The 18,748-nt window shown below is 43.3% G+C and overlaps 2 protein-coding genes across 2 annotated transcripts; both read right to left on the reverse strand.

The window, feature by feature from the left end:
- Positions 1–1,712: 1,712 nt before the first annotated feature.
- LOC137868600 (uncharacterized) lies at positions 1,713–4,860 on the reverse strand. Its single transcript, XM_068705476.1, has 4 exons — positions 4,636–4,860; positions 4,161–4,200; positions 3,921–3,959; positions 1,713–2,452 (listed from the first exon to the last, which is right to left on the reverse strand). Exons 1-4 carry the CDS (start codon positions 4,819–4,821, stop codon positions 2,061–2,063), a joined length of 657 nt encoding a protein of 218 aa, XP_068561577.1. The 5' UTR covers positions 4,822–4,860; the 3' UTR covers positions 1,713–2,060.
- An 841-nt stretch (positions 4,861–5,701) lies between these two features.
- Positions 5,702–18,738, reverse strand: pip5kl1 (phosphatidylinositol-4-phosphate 5-kinase-like 1). Its single transcript, XM_068705477.1, has 10 exons — positions 18,691–18,738; positions 16,029–16,244; positions 12,202–12,252; positions 11,905–12,059; positions 11,531–11,655; positions 9,904–9,938; positions 9,756–9,811; positions 9,451–9,563; positions 9,130–9,292; positions 5,702–6,921 (listed from the first exon to the last, which is right to left on the reverse strand). The coding sequence occupies exons 2-10, from the start codon at positions 16,242–16,244 to the stop codon at positions 6,501–6,503; spliced, it is 1,335 nt and encodes a 444-aa protein (XP_068561578.1). The 5' UTR covers positions 18,691–18,738; the 3' UTR covers positions 5,702–6,500.
- Between the last annotated feature and the right edge of the window lie 10 nt (positions 18,739–18,748).

The following is an 18,748-nucleotide window of genomic DNA, read 5'->3' on the forward strand; positions in this document are numbered from 1 at the left end:
TCCATGGTGGGTCCATTGTCAGAATCCCCTTTCTGTCTTCAGAGTGACCCATTGCTGCTGCTACCAGGAAAGTCTCATGATTGATCCCTCAGCTCCTCCCATCATACGGGAACACACAGCTGCTCGTAGGCAACAGTCATGTGATAGACATGCTGTGTAGTATTTTCCTAAAAAGTAAAAGGAGGCCTATGTTATAGTTAAAAGTCAAGTTTATTTGTATAGTCCAATATCACATTGAATATAACAATGGGCATTGTAGGACCACAGCAGCAGACGTGTTCCCAATCACACCACGAGTCAAACAAATGAATATAAAGTTGTTCTTTTAAAGGGATCATACAACAAGTCGACTGTAATCCAACAGTCAAATCAAAGACCAGTACAGAATATTCAATGGGTCCAGTTCAGTTCAAGATTGCAACATTCCCATACGCTGAAAGTGAGTCATCATAATAAATAACGGTCTTTCTTGTCACAAGTGTAGCGATGACATAGATGCACCCATAGAATGCACAAAACATGATAGAATAAGAAGCAGCATACAGTTAACATCACTTATATTCACTCATTTATTCATAGTTCTTAATATTTGTTAGTGCTTCTTAAAACCTATTAAGCCCTAAGCCTATTTGTAGGCCTCTCCTCGATTATTGCATACCCGTAGTAAAGAGAGTGATTTTTGTCTAAAAATAAGGTGTATTTTAATAGTTTTTATATTTTAGAAAGCTGACACTTGTGAGATTTGTTCAGATTTGTAAATATCAGTATATATGTTACTGGTTAAAAGAACATTAAGATGGAACACAGCACAAATTGAAATTCTTTATCTCCGATTTAAAAATAATCCAATTTTGATAAGATATATTTTTTTAATGTTGTAGTTGAAAGCTTTTCTCCTCTCCAGATCATAGCCCAATGGGTTGAGAGTCTCTCTGCACAATGTTTTCTTTGATAAAGTGAAGCATTCAAGAGCTAGAGAGGTTTGAGTGCAGAAATTTCAGCCGAGGTCAACCAAAATGTAATTTTGTTCCAGCTGTTCCATTGTAATTTTATATAGTATATAATTATATATTTCACTTCTTTTATGACTAATAGTGTTCAATCTATCATATGCAGCAGTTTGGCATCATTTAGAGAGCCTGGATCCTCTCTGAGCCTGTTTATGTCTGTCATCCATGGGATTTTCTCATCTGGCTTCCACTCCAGGTCTCCTAGCTCAGCCTATGGTTGGTCGATTTCAGTCAATGGACCCTCCTTAGAAGCGTCTGAGTCCACAGAAATTAACAGACCAATCGTCATTTTGATTGAAAGAAGCATTAGCCAGTCAGGATTAAAACCGTGGCGCGTCGCCTGAAACGTGTGTAAAGCCTAGTTAGTCAGACCCTTGTTTCTACACGGGGACATTTCAGAGACGCACCGGAAATACGTAGAAATATTGTTGACGGAATTAAGCGGAGATTTACAGCAGAACAACGAAAAGGTAAGGAGCTTTGGATGATTTTGAAGGATATTACACATTGTGTTTCTGGTGTTTGTTTGCTCACAGCCTTGTGAGGGTTTACCGGAGAGGCGTTCTGGTGGTCGTTCTGGAATCTGTGTCGAATGCTCGTGCTTTTTGCTATCTCGGTTGTCTATGCTAACCGTTAGCTTTGTGATGCTAACTCGGAGAAGAGCGAGTTATGGCTAGAAATACGTGATATTGTGATAAATCTTTTAGTTGCGTATAATATTTGTGTAGAATGGTGTTTGGAGTTTGTAAAAATGTCTTGGATTGTTTGTTTTTCCCAGATTTTTAATTTTTTTTGGTATATCAAATATTCATATTCATAAATTGTGCACATGCATAAATGGACTTTTTTCGACGGTAAATGCTACAGCGGACCCGAATTTGGGTCTGTCGGGCTTAACAGGTTTTAACTCACGATGGAGTAAGAGTATTCACGTATATCTTTCAAACATGAATACCCAAAATGGACTTTTTAATAAAGACATATTTTACAAATACATTATTGACACATACACCAAAGCTGACATACAGTATTGTCATGGAGGCATCTTCTCTACACCAGATAAGCACCAAACGCTGAGTTGGTGATCAGCTTGTAGCCCTGTTTGATCCACACGCTCACATGGTCTCCCTTCAACAGTTCAAAGAGCTGACCCACAAACGCGCTCTTGGACCCGTCTGGAGAGCACGTTATGCCGTCCCAGGCATCCATCAATGTCACGTTCATGTTGTAGCCTTCATTCCATTTGTGCAGCGCGAATGAGAATTTCTCAAAGTTTGAAGCTCGGTCGGCACCGTGGCAGTTTAAAGCGGTCCTCACGTAGACGAAATAGAATCCGTTCTCAGGAATCACAATGGCTCGTCTCTCTTTGTTGTATTTCTCACCGAACACGACATTCCATCTGAGGTATTGTGGATCAGTCTTGTTATTTGCAGACTCAGATCCTGTAGGGAGAGGGATGCACAGAGAGTCAAACATTTCATTTGAACAAACCCCTCTTGTATTATTGTCTATGGCAACTGTGGCTCATTGGTACAGCGCATGTCCTTTAATCAGAGGAACGCACCTGTACCTGTGTCTGCACCTGTACCTGTACCTGTGTCTGTACCTGTCTGTGTCTGTACCTGTGTCTGTACCTGTGTCTGTGTCTGTGTCTGTGTCTGTCTGTGTCTGTACCTGTATCTGTACCTGTGTCTGTCTGTGTCTGTACCTGTGTCTGTACCTGTATCTGTACCTGTGTCTGTCTGTGTCTGTACCTGTGTCTGTACCTGTGTCTGTACCTGTACCTGTGTCTGTGTCTGTACCTGTGTCTGTGTCTGTCTGTGTCTGTACCTGTATCTGTACCTGTGTCTGTGTCTGTGTCTGTACCTGTATCTGTACCTGTGTCTGTGTCTGTACCTGTGTCTGTACCTGTATCTGTACCTGTGCCTGTACCTGTGTCTGTACCTGTACCTGTGTCTGTGTCTGTACCTGTGTCTGTATCTGTACCTGTGTCTGTACCTGTGTCTGTACCTGTGTCTGTGTCTGTCTGTACCTGTGTCCGTGTCTGTACCTGTACCTGTGTCTGTACCTGTGTCTGTATCTGTACCTGTGTCTGTGTCTGTACCTGTGTCTGTACCTGTGTCTGTATCTGTGTCTGTACCTGTGTCTGTACCTGTGTCTGTACCTGTGTCTGTGTCTGTGTCTGTGTGTGATTGTTCATGAATGACGACACAGTCTTGATGGCCTGTCATCACTGGATGAATAGGTGTGAATGATAAAGAGTCCTGATGAGCAGGTGGCACCTTGCATGGTGGCCCCTGTCATCAGTGTGTGAATGTATGAATGGGTGTGAATGGGTGAAGGATGACATGTAGTGTTGAAGAGCACAGAGTACAGTCCATTTACTTTGTATTGTCATAAATGATACAAATGTTCGCTATGTTTAAAGAGCTTCAGATACTGCATGCATTGTTAAAACAGAACTTCTCTATGAACACAGTCATGCTGGAGGCCTGCTTCTCATCTGGCCTTCATGTACTCATACAGCTCCAGAGTGTGCTGCACTCTTTCTTCATGCAGACACAGATGACAGTACATGCAGGTTCCCCCTCTGTGGAGGTGAAGTTGTTCCTGCCACTGGTCGTGTTTGGGCTCAGAGACATAGACATAGCTGGCTTTGCATCACTTGTAATGTTCATTCTTTGAAAGTGAGTTTTTAAGGATTGGGTGTGTTTTGAGGCGGGCTGCACTCTCTGTTTGTTCATCTTTGGACATATATTTTGGTCCATCCACATGGAATTTAACACAATTAATGATCATAGATGAAACTATAATAAGATGTAAACATTTGAACTAACATAAACATTTGTGTTTCAGTCTCTATCAGCCAAAACCAAAAGTCGTGAAATCTCGATAAAGAAAAGCACTTACTAAGATCAATGCGCAGTCTTTTGCTGTTTGTTTGAGTGTCTGTGGACAGAGAGGAGAGAGAGGTGAACACACAGCGCCGCTGCATCGCTGATATTTCAGGGGAACCCAGATATGCATCATGAGACACCAGGACATCACTGTCTGAGCTACAAGTAGAGCACCAGATGAGACATGTTCTTACTGTTCTTACTTCCATTTACGCTCAATGATATTAAACATAAGGCTAATGACACAGCGTACCTGTAGGGCACACTCTGTCTTGCTTGGAGTAGTCTGGACTCTGGGAATAAGAGAAAACACATTTTCACTTTCATCATGACTCGGAACAGCTTGTTGCGATCTTGTCTTCAGCTGTGTCAATGGAGATGAATACTGTGGAGCTGGACTGGAGGGTCTGCTGTCATTAAGTAAAGCAGCACTAATAACAATGTGGACACAACTCCCTCTGTAGATGTAAATTCTCTTTTTTCATAGGAACATTTCCCACCTCCGATCACTGTATTCATCTGTAGAGATGCTGCATATTGTGCAGACTTAGATCGATCCCAAAATCATGTAGTTTAAAGCTCCACTACGACCCTCTCTTCAGGGGTCTGGTGGACTGGAGCCCTGTAACAGTGAAGTACTCCTACTGCAGCCCAATGCTACATAAAAGATGACTATGAGGCTCACATGCTCTCTTGATTCATGTTCAAAGAAGACAAGGAAAACCTACCCTCTGTTCACTGGATGCAGAGTCTTCACGCTGCCTTAAATCAGCACAGATGGTGAAAATGAACAGTGTTGAACAGCCGAGCAGCAGCAGCAGAGTGATGAGTCTGAGGTGCATCTCTTGTTGCTTCATTTCCTTGCAGTGTTTGAGGAGGATGAGCACAGACTTGTCCGGGCCCATATCTATCATTGCATCCCCGCAAGCACCTGGCAGTGTGAGCCCATTCAGCCTTTGTGCCATGGTGGCGAGTCGACTCTGTAAAGTGTCTGCTCCACAAAAAAAAGTTTACTGGTGTTACATGCAGAGTCTTATATTAGCAGATGAACAGCGGGGGCGAGCCGCCTACACCGACATCCTCCTGGAATGACCCTGATTTGTCAAGCCAGATGGGACGGCTGAAGAGAGAGGAGGAGCCCAGACCAGAGACCCAGTTCATGTAGCGTCTCATATATATATATATATATATATATATATATATATATATGTGTGTCTGTGTCTGTGTCTCTGTGTGTGTGTGTGTGTGTGTGTGTGTGTGTGTCTGTGTGTGTGTGTGTGTGTGTGTGTGTGTGTGTGTGTGTGTGTGTGTGTGTGTGTGTGTCTGTCTCTGTGTGTGTCTGTCTGTGTGTCTGTGTGTGTGGGCCTGTGTGTGTGCGTGTGTGTGTGTGTGTGTGTCTGTGTGTGTTTGTTTAGATTTGACTGAGGAACTCTGCTCAGAATACCGATCCTTCATGCGTGCTGTGGCTGTCCTGGACTCTGTTCTTTAAAGGTTCATTTGACGTCTTGTGTGTTTTTCTAACAGGAAGAAACAGTTCTGCTATCGGTACTTTAGAGGTTAAGGGGCGAGATTACACATCTTTTCATATACTCACATTCTGTGTGTTTATTGTGGCATGGATTGTCTACGTTGTGATTCTATTGTGATGCTCTGGTCTGTACACATGACATCTGTTGCTCATCTGTAACTTGTACTTATCTGATGGGGTTTGAATGACAGCGCTGTCTTGTTGTAAAGCCATCTCTCTGGACTTTATTGACAGTTGGACACAAATTGTGTTTTAACATCGTCATTTATTCACTTCCTTTCCTGTGTTTAATTAGTTGTAATACATTTTCTGTACACTGGGTGGCGTGAACTTATAATGGGGCTGCATTTATACAGGAGAGGAATGCAGCCGGAGGTGTTGCATGCTGGGAAGGCACACAGTTTTTCGCCGTTGCCATGGTGTCTGCAGGTAGCATAGCGGCTACTTGGTTGCAAAAGTTGAATTGGAAGAAATGACGGAACAGCAAACAGCAAACGTAAAGACGACATCGTTGTGCATTAAGCCCACGGTGCGCGTCAGCTAACGTTAGCCGCCATAGCAGCAACCAAGTGGCTGATGGGAACTATAAACACAAACACATCTCCACTTTGTCTCCTTTATTTAGCTCTAGTTTATGTCTGATGCACCATGGAATCCTTTTCTTAATGTATTGTGTGATCATAATGGTCTCTTAAAGATGATGTTCCCACACAGCTAAACATTTCATCATCACGATCGCAGTTTTAAACACTTTGAGAAACAACACAACAAAAGTACTTTGTTAGTTTCAGTAAAAGATCATGGTTTGGTTACAAAGAAGTATTGTTTCTTATGTAAGTTAGTTAAACATTCAACATAACATTAAAATAAGTCAAAGCTAACTTTTCATTTTGCTTGGGCAGCGGTCTGCTGGGAGGAAGATGTGAATGACGACGCATGTTGTATGAGAAGGTAGTTTTTAGGAGACCATGTGTTTCATGTGGAACGCTTTAGATGGACCGTTTCATGTGTGTTCACTGTGGTTGGTTGGACTTGCTCAGTGAGTCTCCACCACTCATCCCGGGTCTACTTGGTATGGTCCTGTACCCAGTGACACAGTCTGAGGCAGTACCTCTGTGGACTGACGGTGGAGAAGGACCGGCCTGGATGTCTCAGCCTCTTCCACAGATGCTCCAGCCTCTTCTTACAACTGTAAACTGTGAAAATGTCGATGATGCCGATGAAGTAGCGCTGCTCAGGCCCATCAATGACGTGCAGAGGATTCTTTAGGTTGGGCAGTAAACGTCGGTTTTGTGCCCTGAAGTCGGGAAGATCAGCTGCGTCACTGCCTGGCCCTGAATGCTCTGGGCATGTTTGATTGGTGCCAACACCTAATGCAACTCTTGCTTGTAATTCCTCCAAGGTTAAGGTGGAGTCATCTTCTGGAATTGCCCCAGGGACCGGAGCTGTGCCTGCATGGATAGGGGTGGAGCCTGGATTCACAGATCTAGAATGAGAACGTCACAGGAGATGAAAGGTGAGAGTGACAGCAACATTACTTATTTGATGTAAAGGGGTCTGGACAGGTAGATGTCATAATGTCAGGAGGATGTACTTAATCAGATGTGATTAAATCAAATTACAACAATTAAGATGTAGTATGATTTCCAAAGCAAAGGCACACCTTTTCAAATGAAGAAATGTGTTTTAGCTTAATTCCCAAAAGAACGAAAACAGACCATGAATTATTTGGGCTGTATGACTATCCATCCATTCCCTCCCTCTGATCCGGGGCCGGGTTTTTGAGGCAGGTGTTCCAGATGTCCCTCACCCCGGCAACATATTCCAACTCTTCCTGGGAAACCCCATGGCATCCCCAGGCCAGATGAGCTATTTCTTTATTTTTATTTAACCAGGAAAGTCCCATCAAGAGATAATCCCTGCAGCTGTTCTGGGTCAACCCAGGGGCCTCTTACCAGTTTACCTGCAATACCTCTAAAAAGGGAGTGACCGAGGAGGATCCTGATCACATGCCTGAACCACTTTAGCTGATCCCTATCTCTACCGTGCTACTACTTTGCTTTAACAGTATTTATGAACGCTGGAATGTTTGAACTAAGGTGGCAAAAAAATCTGTAACAAAACAGGATCCCAGAAACGTCCGATGACAACATACCAGCACTATACAAAGGGAAGATTGTTGCACAGAACGCTCAACTCCAAGGAGCAGAGGAGGAAGTGATTTGGCCGGATGCAAGCTCTGCATTTGCATCTGTGATTTCCAGTGTTTCATTTTCAGACTCTAGGTGTTCCCAGGCTAGTTGCATCGCTCTAATGTATCCTCAAATAAAAGTCTGCAGCCACACAAGATGTGTTGAAGATTATGGCTGAGCAAGAGAAACGGCAAAGACTTGAAGATGAGGACAAGCTGATAGTTGCAGACCAAGAAGCATGAAGTCGCCGTCGGACAGACGACCAGGTGACATTCTGTCCCCGGACCATCATTCATTTTCATTTGATGATGAGTTACAAGTGTTATTAAAAAGGACTCAGTGAGAGACACTGATCCCTAATTAGTCAGCTGTTTTTCTGTGAGTTGGGACAGAAACTATAATTGGGACCAGTGCATCATGACTCAGCGTCTGCTCTGTAGTCTTTATCATATCCAGTCTTTATCAAAAACAGGATCATGTGATCCTTCTAAGACGTCAGACGACTACAGATGAGTCAGTTTGCTATTCTTATGTTGCGGTCGGAAGCAGTTTGGTTCAGTGCATAATATCACACATCAGCCCTGTGTGTGTGTGTGTGTGTGTGTGTGTGTGTGTGTGTGTGTGTGTGTGTGTGTGTGAGAGACGTCGGGCTACAGACGGCGTTCATCTCGTGGGATCTGGTCCAGATTCTGTGGATCTGGTCCAGATTCTTAACCCTCTTTGTGTCTCACCCTGTCTGGATGCTGCTGTCACAGGTTAAGCTCTGCTTTTACCATTTACAGCGAGTATGCTTTCTGTTAAACCACAGAACTACAAAAAAAACTACAAAAGTACATAGTAATGTTAAGTTGTACTTTCTCTTTCATGACACACAGCTCATTGGAGACTTAAAGAACAAGTCACACATATACTGTGTACGGACTCAAGAACTACAATACTGAAGATGGCTATCACTGGGTCGCTGACATTACATTATATTATATACATTATTACATTATATTGTGTACTGGGTTGCTGACATTACATTATATTATATACATTATTACATTATATTGTGTACTGGGTCGCTGACATTACATTATATTATATACATTATTACATTATATTGTGTACTGGGTCGCTGACATTACATTCTCAAGCCACTTCTGCAACATTCTTTTTATTTGTGGATGTGTGTTTGTGATGTAACCCATGCTGGATGATGTCACTATGACATCACAACGTCACTCAGTATCTTTGCCTCACATCCTGAGGAGGCTTCAGTCTTTCTCTTTTGTCTTTGTCCCGCTGAATGTGCCGTACACGTCTATTACCGACCACATCCTGTCGTTTCAACACGGTTACAATGACCCCCAGAACAATGAGCTCAATTACTGACGAGTTCAGTTCCACATCCGCTGTAATGTTAACGCTCCACAATGGACCAGCAAACCACAGCAGGGTGACAAAATGTTGGGAAACCCGGTCATGAAATGTCAAAAACACGACTTCAAGACACTGACTTCTTGGTTCTCATGATGAGCGTAGCAAAGGAGAGGCTCTGGTGGCGTTCATCGCGGTGTAAGGGCTGCTGGGCCAGGAGGAGACTGTAGTCCAACACGTTGAGCCTCCGGAGGAAGTGCGTGTCGATCTCTACCTGCCGCAGAAGCCAGGGACGCTGCCGGTCTGCACACAAACACACAAACACACAAACACACAAACACACACCACATGGTACAACTCAAACATGCCATGTTTTCACACGGTTCGGCTAAGATAGATGCATGTTATGTTATGCTTCCCGTACTACACAGCTTCTCATGACTCCCGCTGCTTTTCCTTACCCAAGACGACGTACTGGCCTTCAAAGTTGAGGTCTTTGAGAACCACAATAATCTGGCTTCCCTCTGGTTCCGGCTCTGTCCACCGACTCACCTCACAGCCCTTAATGTCGTACCTGCAACACCAACACACATCAAGTAACACAAGGAGGCTGCAAGGAGTAGTACTGTGCTGTTAACACAGTACTACTGTGCTGTTAACACAGTACTACTGTGCTGTTAACACAGTACTACTGTGTTAGCAGCACAGTATTACAGTAGTACTGTGCTGTTAACACAGTAGTACTGTTTGCTTTTCTCAAGCTTACCTGGAATTGATTCGATCATCAGGATAAAACACACTTTGCATAACAATGAAGTATTTCTGCAAAGGACATGTGGAAGAAGGACGTATGGTTATTACACTTTGTAACATGCATTCATTTTCATGCTACAGAGACACATTTTGATCTGTACCTTCCGCCTGTGTGGGATTTTGATCCTGTGAACACCTTAAAGAAAAACAGTGAGAAATATCTCAGTCCAATGTATGATCTGAAATATGTTCAATGTTAACATGTGTTATCGTATGCATAAACACAGAGTAACATTAGTATTCATTATATTCATGTCTGGATGTTCTCTGGATGTTCTCCCTCTCTTAGCTCTGGTTTGGTCTCCATCAGCTCCTGATCGTCTGCTGAGCTGCTGAACGCTCCACTGAACCGAGGGGAGAGTTGAACAGCTGCTCGTCGCTGCTAGAAGATCGGCTGACAAAGTAAGAATACTACTACTAATACTACTACTACTACTACTACTACTACTACTACTACTGCCGCTTGGCCACTACTGCAGCACAGCAAGTAAAGTGGAAGTTTTAGTCTGTGTTGACATGTACAGAGATTCATGTTCACACAAGTCAACACGCGTCATTTGGGAAAGAAAGACATTGTGACACAACATATCACATATCAAAGAGTTTTACATAAGGTTACACAACTACGAGCCGGTGGAATTCCCATATACAAGTGGTGGACATCCAATAATTCCTCCAGCTGTCTCTGGCAGTGATTACACCGTCCCATCTATCACTGCATGAAACTGGTTTGGACTTTCCATCAGTTCACTGTGTGTTCAGCTGCTTCAGTATCGAGGCCTGACGACACCGGTGCGTGTCTGATCTAATCAGTGTTTTTGTCACGAGGGACTTTATTTTTCCACCGTTTTCTCTATTTTAGAAAGCATTCTGAAAGGTGATGTACTTAACTACCCAGACGACTCGGAGGAGTCGTTTGACCTAAAGAAAATAAATATTTAAATGTACAAAATGATATAGATAAATATAGAATTCAAATCAATAATAACATATATTATAAGTGTATCTGTATGTATCTGTATTTAACGGGGGTGTAGTTCTGGTTGTGTTTAAACTGCGGCTGGTGTTTCAGGTGTGTGAAGCCTTCATCGCTCCATCTGTGGACGTTTTGTAGTTTCTTGTTGCTTAGAGAATCAGGATTGTTCCAGATAGGAGTAATATTACATGATGAAAAGTAGTGTTTGGGATTTTGTTCAAGTTTCAACAGGCTTTCAGAGTTCCTGCTGTTTTCTGAAACAAGGAAGGCGTTTGATCGACTGTCTGTTCTCTATAGCCCAGTGAGCACAACCCGGATTTCAACCCGGATTTCTGGTTGAAATTCAACGGTTTGTTCAGTTGTAGGATGAAAGAGACGCGATACTGGTTACTTTGAACGTATTTCTCCAAAATCATATTACGCTGGCCGGTGAAATGTGGTCTACAGTCCACACGAAGACGTGATTTAAACACATTGAATGTTTCATATGAAACGTGATAAATATGGAACTACAGACTGTGTGCTGCCAACAAGAAGCTCAAGTCAACGTGCGTTGGCGTTGGCGTTGTGTGTGCTTGTCAGTGTCACGATCACAAACTGACAGTTTTAAGCCACATGTTATGCTACACTTCTATCTGGTCGTTTTAATCCATGTTAGCCATCACATTCTAGACTTGTTAATAGATATCTGTTCCAAATACAGTGTGTGTGTGTGTGTGTGTGTGTGTGTGTGTGTGTGTGTGTACGTGTACCTAGGAACTTGACCAGCAATGAATGGGGGAACTTCCTCAGATGTTCCATGTAGATCTTCAGGTTGGCCAGAAGGAATTTGATTTCTCTTTTGTTCTGGGTCTTCAAGAAGAAGCGCTTATCATTTCTAGAGGTCCAAAAGCACAGCGGAGATAGAGTTCTATCCTCTCAGTAACAGGATTAAATAAAGCATTGCTATTTCCATTCTATATTTGATCTTAGCTTAACCAAATCCAAACTAAACAGTGGAGGTAGTCATTACATTCTTTCAGCTATGAATTGCAACAACTTGCTTTCTTAAACTGTGAGATAACAGCAGCAGTTCACCCAGTCATTGAGCATGAGTACTCAGGGGAATAGGTGTGTGATGACTCACGTCAGGAAGAAGTCTGCCTTGCTCTTGGAGTTGCTGATGAACTGGAGGTAGCAGTTTTCAGAGCAGAGTGACTGCTGATATTCCTGCTCAGTCATTCCCAAAGAGCCACGCAGGCTGGCAAACACCGGGCCTGCAAATGTCTTCATTGTAAAGTCCTAGAGACACACACACACACACATGCACACACGCGCGCACACACACACACGCACACGCACACACACACTAAATATGCAGGTGGAAGCATTCCACACAATAACACATTTGAGTCCTGTTAGTTACTGAGACACATCCACCTACCTTATGAATCCGAGTGGTCTCTAATCTGTAATCATCATCTGACAGTTCACTCTGAAGTGGGAGCAAGAGGAAAGATCATTATTTATTAACTACAATAATATAGATATTGATATATACATGCATCGTGGATACATGCTACAACAAGCATCCATGAAGAATAATTGTTAGCAAGTGTAATCAGAATCATAAACACATGATTTCTACCGGTTAGACTGTTGTGGGGAACCGCAGGTCTGCGTATGGTTTGTCCAAAAGAAGTAACCCTAACCCAGCAGAAGCTGCTGCTCGACTACTGCTTTTAAATCTTAGGACTTTATTCTCATGAAAATATGACTTAGATGAAATCCAATCTAAATCGGAGGCCATGGTTCTCAGCAGGAAACCGGTGGATTTAGACTGTTTGGTACGAAGTAGAACCGCTCCCTGGGAGGATCCCCTTCTGCTCGCTCTGTGGGCTCGTGTCACATGGTTGTTGTGTGGGTTGAGACTAATGAAGCCTCGTTTATACTTTCATCATCGACTGATACGGAATCACGGAGGAGCAAACTGTTGCATCTCTTATACTTCCTGAGGGTTTCTCATGGTGGCAAAGCACCATCTACAGCATGGTTTCATAAAAGAATAGAAGATTTCATTGTTTACTGAATGGAAACCCAAGACAAGGAGCAGCTGTGTTTATTAATCCCACAATAGAAAAGAAAGGGGAGGAGGTGGTCCGTACAGACACTCCATAAACTAGACCCGTTCCTCTTCTTTCACTGATGAAAGTGAAGCTTCCCTCCAGAAGTTTTATTTATTATTATATTTCTATGATTGTTCATGGAGGAGGTGTACAGATGCCTTCTCCCTCACGTCTATCACTGCTTCTCCGCCGTCAGCAACAGGACGACGGCTGACCTCTGGTGGTCAGGAAGATGACTTGTGTTGTGGTGATATGAATGGAACAGATTGCTGTTCTGCTGGAAGGCTGGACATGGAGCAGATGACCCAGCTGTGGGATGAATATTTGGAAGAGAAATGACGACCTATCAACGCTGAATACCAAACCCTCATTGATTCAGTGGTCGTCTTTCCTTTTCCTGCTCGTGTCTCTTTTGTTCCTCTCGTGTGCGATCTGCAGCCCGTGTGTGTCTGTTGTGTGATGTGTGCATTCTGTGTATCATGCAGCACCTCCGGTTCCAGAGTGTAGGACTTAAATGAGCAGCGGGTTGAGTTTCACCCGCAGACGAAGGGACCCATTGAATTCAGAACAATAGTCGGGCTCCAGCTCCAGCGAGCATCAAGGTTCAGAGCGAAACGTTTGACTATCACTGTGAGGAGTAGCTATACCTTATTCATACATGGAACGTGGATGCTTCTCAGCAGCAGGGTCCTTGAGAGTTGGGAATAAACGGCTTGAAAGCAAATATCTGTAATTATTATTATTATTATTATTATTATTATCAGGCAATGAGTGTAAATTGATGGCTAAAGCATTTGATCAATGATAGGTTGTTTTCTTTTAACTCAAGGGAGAGAATATATCTCAAGCCACTGCATGTTCTAGGTAGAAGGTGTGTGTTTTTTGGGGCTCTGCAGATACAACACAGCAGACAGGACAGCTGAGTCAGCAGTGTGTTTGACTGGGATTAGGGTGAAGCAGCGGCACACAGGCCGTCCACCACTGACCGTTCATTCAGCAGAACAGTCCTGTTCTCTCCACACACAGCCTGGCACTATAATCAAGTGTCTTTATCCGTTATCTGATTTTTATGTGTATTAGCTGATAGAAAGAAGGACCATTTATCTATGCAGCACATTTCACAAACATAGGTCACAAAGTGCTTTACATTTAAACATCTCTGCCATGCCGGTGTTGAGTCAAGTACCGTGTCCCCCGACTGAACCTGAAGCAACCTTTGACCCCAACCTTTGACCTTTTATGACTGTATTTGACACATTATAGAAACAATATACAAACATCTAGATGCCATTTACCAGACAGATGGATGTGATTCTGTTGAAGAATGACATCATATAACCATGCTGAACACAGCACAGTTGGTTTCGTAAGAAGACGTTTCCTAGAAATAAGAAAGTCAGCAGTTCCTAGAAAGAGGTATGATGGCATCAGGAAACCTGAGCCAAGTAAGATAAACATGTCTCGCCTAAGAATCATTAGATCTGTTATCTTGACCCAGACGAGGACAAGATATCAAACCAAAATGAGACGGCAGGATGTGCTTTGTTTGTGGTTCGACCGACTGGTTTGATTGGTGGAAAGTGACATAAGGCTGAATTTAGACTATAAGAACTTAAGAACCAACACTTTGGATTTGTTATGATTTTCCATTGTGTGCGTTGAACTGTCCCGCCGGTTGCTACTCCAGAACTACGTCTCTTCTCTTCATTTCAGCCACAACCTAATGGTGGTGCTTTTGTCACAACAATTCCACGTTTCTTTTATTCTCTCTGCCTCAACCTGAAGTGTTGCAGCTCTGTTTCCAAACGTCTTCATTTGAAAAGGACATGACAGTTGAATTAATGGCAATACTTAGGATTCAAGGCAATAGTCATTTTTCACAACCGTTACAGAGATAGAAAGACAACCAGCTACATGGTAATAATGTGGATGTGCTGTTTGGGAGAGAAGAGACAAAGATAAGTCAGCTTGCTGAGATGAATAAATGATCCTGTCATTGTATATTTAATATTGTTTACATTCTATTGAGTCAGTACTGTAGGTCCACAGGGTTTCAACACAGGGAAAATATCTATAATATCTTAACATACTGATACTGCAACAATACAAATACTCTTTGTCTTACTTGTCCTGTCAGTATGTCGAAGTGCCTTTGGGCAAGACACTAAATCCAAAGTCCAAAGTTTCTTCTAATGCTTAGGATGGGTCAGAACCAGATGTCAAAGTTCATGTCTAAACCAAATCAGCAGCCAAACTACAAAGACAAGTCTCCTTCCAGCATCACCTCATGCAGCATCTTTGCTTCATATTTCTTCCATTGGGAAGATGCGCCTCAGAGTTTAACTGGAGAACAGTGTGTCATCTAACTCACTAACTCACCTAATCAAACCATGAGTAACACGTCCTGCTGTTATCTTAGACTCTGACTAAGTTGTGACCAAAGTGGCCTTCTTCCACCTCACACTGTGAAAGTACAGCCTTCACTGACTCAGCGAGATACAGAACAAGGAATCCACGCCTTCATCTCAAGTAGACTAGACTACTGCAATGCACATTTACTGCTCTTCCTAAACAATCTATTGAGAGGCTGCAGCTTATCGAAGCTCTGAAGAGAGAGAGAGAACACATCCCTTCAGTCTTAGCTGCGCTGCACTGGCTGCCTACAGCCTCCAGAAATGATGTTAAAGCCAAAACCCCTCAAAAAAGAAAATTCTTTCTTTACTTATGAGCCTACCCCAAAATATTAGAGAGGAACGTCCTTCGTTAACATCTTGTGAATTTATTTCATTCATTAGCCGTAGTGAAATAGCTGCTTGTGCAATGCATCCTGGTACATGTAGTCCGGAGAGATCAGCTTTCTCTTCAGTATAGCAGCCCTGGAGTTCATCTCTTCAGTGAACTACATTCACCACCAGCACTGATTGGACATCCACATAAAAGGGGGATTTATCAAAACGTAATTGTTTTTCATGTATTCATTTTGGCTACATTTACTTGCAATAGTTTCAATGCACAATGACTGATACACTATTACAGTTAAAGTACAGCCCTGCCTGTAATATTACAGCTCTTAATACTATACTAGATGTTAAATATTGCACATGTGTAGGTGATTGACATGGTGCCTCTGCTGACCCGTACTCACTGTAGCTGCATTGTAAATGTTGTGTTGGGTGGCTGCTGCCAATCCCTCCTTCATCATGCAGGTCAGGCTGTAGAACTCATGCTGCTGATCAATCTCAAACAAGCCCAGAAGCTTCCACTGCTGCCTCAGACCTCCCCAAAGCCTCCTCTTCACCGTGCCGGAGCGCTGACGGTGACCAGACATCCCCAGGCCACCCTCAACCGCCGACCTCTCCATCTGGGACACAAAGAAAAAGACAAATCCCAACGTATGACTGCTGCACCCTAACTCTACTCACTGCGCTCTGAACGCAGAGGAGGTGTTAAAGCCCCAGCAAAAAGAAATCAAAGAGTAAGTGGAGCCCAGAGAGGCCAGTGACAAACAAAAGACAGCTGACTGTCAGTGGAGGCTAACAGGGTAGCTATAGAAACCAACACAAAGGAAGAGCACTTTCATGAGCTGAGCTGTGGTAATGGGACGATGCCGGCCCTCCAATCACCACATCTCTTCATCACAACACACCGATGTCTACATCAGAGAAAAACAAGTAGTGTGTCTGCAGATTAAAGTCGTGTAGACAGTCAATGAACATGAAGCCACAGACAGAGAGGGCAATGGACTGTGGTGCCGATGTAGAATGTAGTAAACTATGTTAACAGACTACATAGATTTGCTCAACAATTGATACATATGTACAGTACATAAAAGATGTTGACGGTAAATGACCAAAAACATTTTAGGTTTAAACAAATCTCTAACAATGAATGCATTTACTAACTAGTAGTGCAACTTCAATGAGCCTCACTGTTGCTCTGGTCAGATGTTCCGTTATTACTGTGACAACCAGTGTGTTACAGTGGAGGGTCATCAGCAACACCGGCAACACCTGAGCTCATCAGCAACACCGGCAACACCTGAGCTCATCAGCAACACCTGGGCCCTGTGGGCCGGTGCACTCTGTTAAAAACCCTCTTTAGTCTCATCCTGAGACACCCTTTTGGTTTTTGGTTTGTTTCGACACTATTCAACATTGCAGACACACTTTCACTACACTGCTGAACTGATCCCTGTGTGCATCGTTAAGAGCAGTCTCTGTTGCACTAAGAGGTGCGTTTAAAGTCTCGATATGATGTATGTCCAATGGCGGCCATGCTGTGTGGACATGCTGTGTGGACATGCTGTGGTGGACATGCTGTGGTGGACATGCTGTGTGGACATGCTGTGTGGACATGCTGTGTGGACATGTTGTGGTGGACATGCTGTGGTGGACATGTTGTGGTGGACATGGCCCCTCACCTCTTTTGTAAATTGGACAGATAAGCTATGGGTAATCCCTTAGCAACACGCTTCAAGCACCTTTTAAGCTCTTGTCTCTGTTAGCAGCAACGCTCACAGCTTCACTTTGCATTTGACCTGAAACATGAGCAGTGACCTGTCTGATGTCCAGACACATCTTTAAGAGAGGCAGAGGCTGTTACACTACAGTTCTACAACAAACACAGCATGATTTGAAGACATGTGGCAGTAAAGCTCTGGCTCACAGTGACGACACCGGCAACTTTCTGAACGTTCAGAGATTAGCAACTGGAAGCTACGGTGGCCCTGAGGGTCAAAACACATCAGCATTTCATAAAAACACAACGATATTTCAGGAAATACAACCGCATTTAACAAAACCCCAAAAGAGAGAACCAAACTACATCAAGGTGAGACTCAAACCGGAAAAGGAGGCGTGGCCTGGACAATAATCCCTCATTGCTGATTGGATGAATTGTCTGCATCCAGCAGACTGGATGCTTAAGATCAATTCAAATGTTATTCATCCAGAGAGAAATGACTGTGCAGTAGTTACAATACATAGTGGGAAGACTGCAAATACATATTGAGTATATATTAAGCAACACTAAATGCAACAAAGAGAAATATATTTACAAACCTATGGTTCTCCAGCTCATCTAAAACAACCAGCCAACCTGGACCCTCACCAGTCTGCATACAGATCCACTGATCCACTGCTGTCCACTCAGCCCTCACTCATCTCAACAACACCTACATCACAATGCTGTTGTTGACTTCAGCCTTCAACACAATCTCCCCATGACACTGATTGGTAGACTTAGCACTCTGGACTCGAGTACCTCACTCTGGGACTGGTTATTAGAGTTCCTCACCAACGGACCCCAGCACCTCCTCCACTCTAGAGACCAACACCCCCAGATCATCAATATGTCATATTTTGATCAAATGTGCCATTTGCATGTTTTTCACCAGACTGTTGACTTTAGGTCTAACAGCATGTTGTCCTCAACACACCATCCCCTTCACACACACACACACACACACACACACACACACACACACACACACACACACACACACACCAGTGATGCTGAGTGTGCAGCTTGTTCACAACACACAGGCTCTCTGTTCCAGTCCTGATGACCACCATATTTACTATAGACATCAAACCTAACAAGATGCAAACATCTGACTGTTTGATGACATCTCACATCGTGACACATCAGCCAACATGTGGACCGAATATCAGAGAACGCTCTGAGCCAAAAACAACTAAAAATGATTCATAAAAGGATGCATGAACAACATGAACAACATGATCAACACATTATTAAAGCTCAGAATGAACTAGTAAGCTCCTCATTAATGTTGCATATGTACTTACCTCAGTGTGGCTCGTGGACGCAGAGAAGAGGAGGTCGATGCCGCTGGACTCTCTGCGC

This window comes from Cebidichthys violaceus, unplaced genomic scaffold, assembly GCF_023349555.1.
Source record: "Cebidichthys violaceus isolate CVI_PGR_0920_01 unplaced genomic scaffold, fCebVio1.0.p SCAF_12, whole genome shotgun sequence".
NCBI classification, from domain to species: domain Eukaryota; kingdom Metazoa; phylum Chordata; class Actinopteri; order Perciformes; family Stichaeidae; genus Cebidichthys; species Cebidichthys violaceus.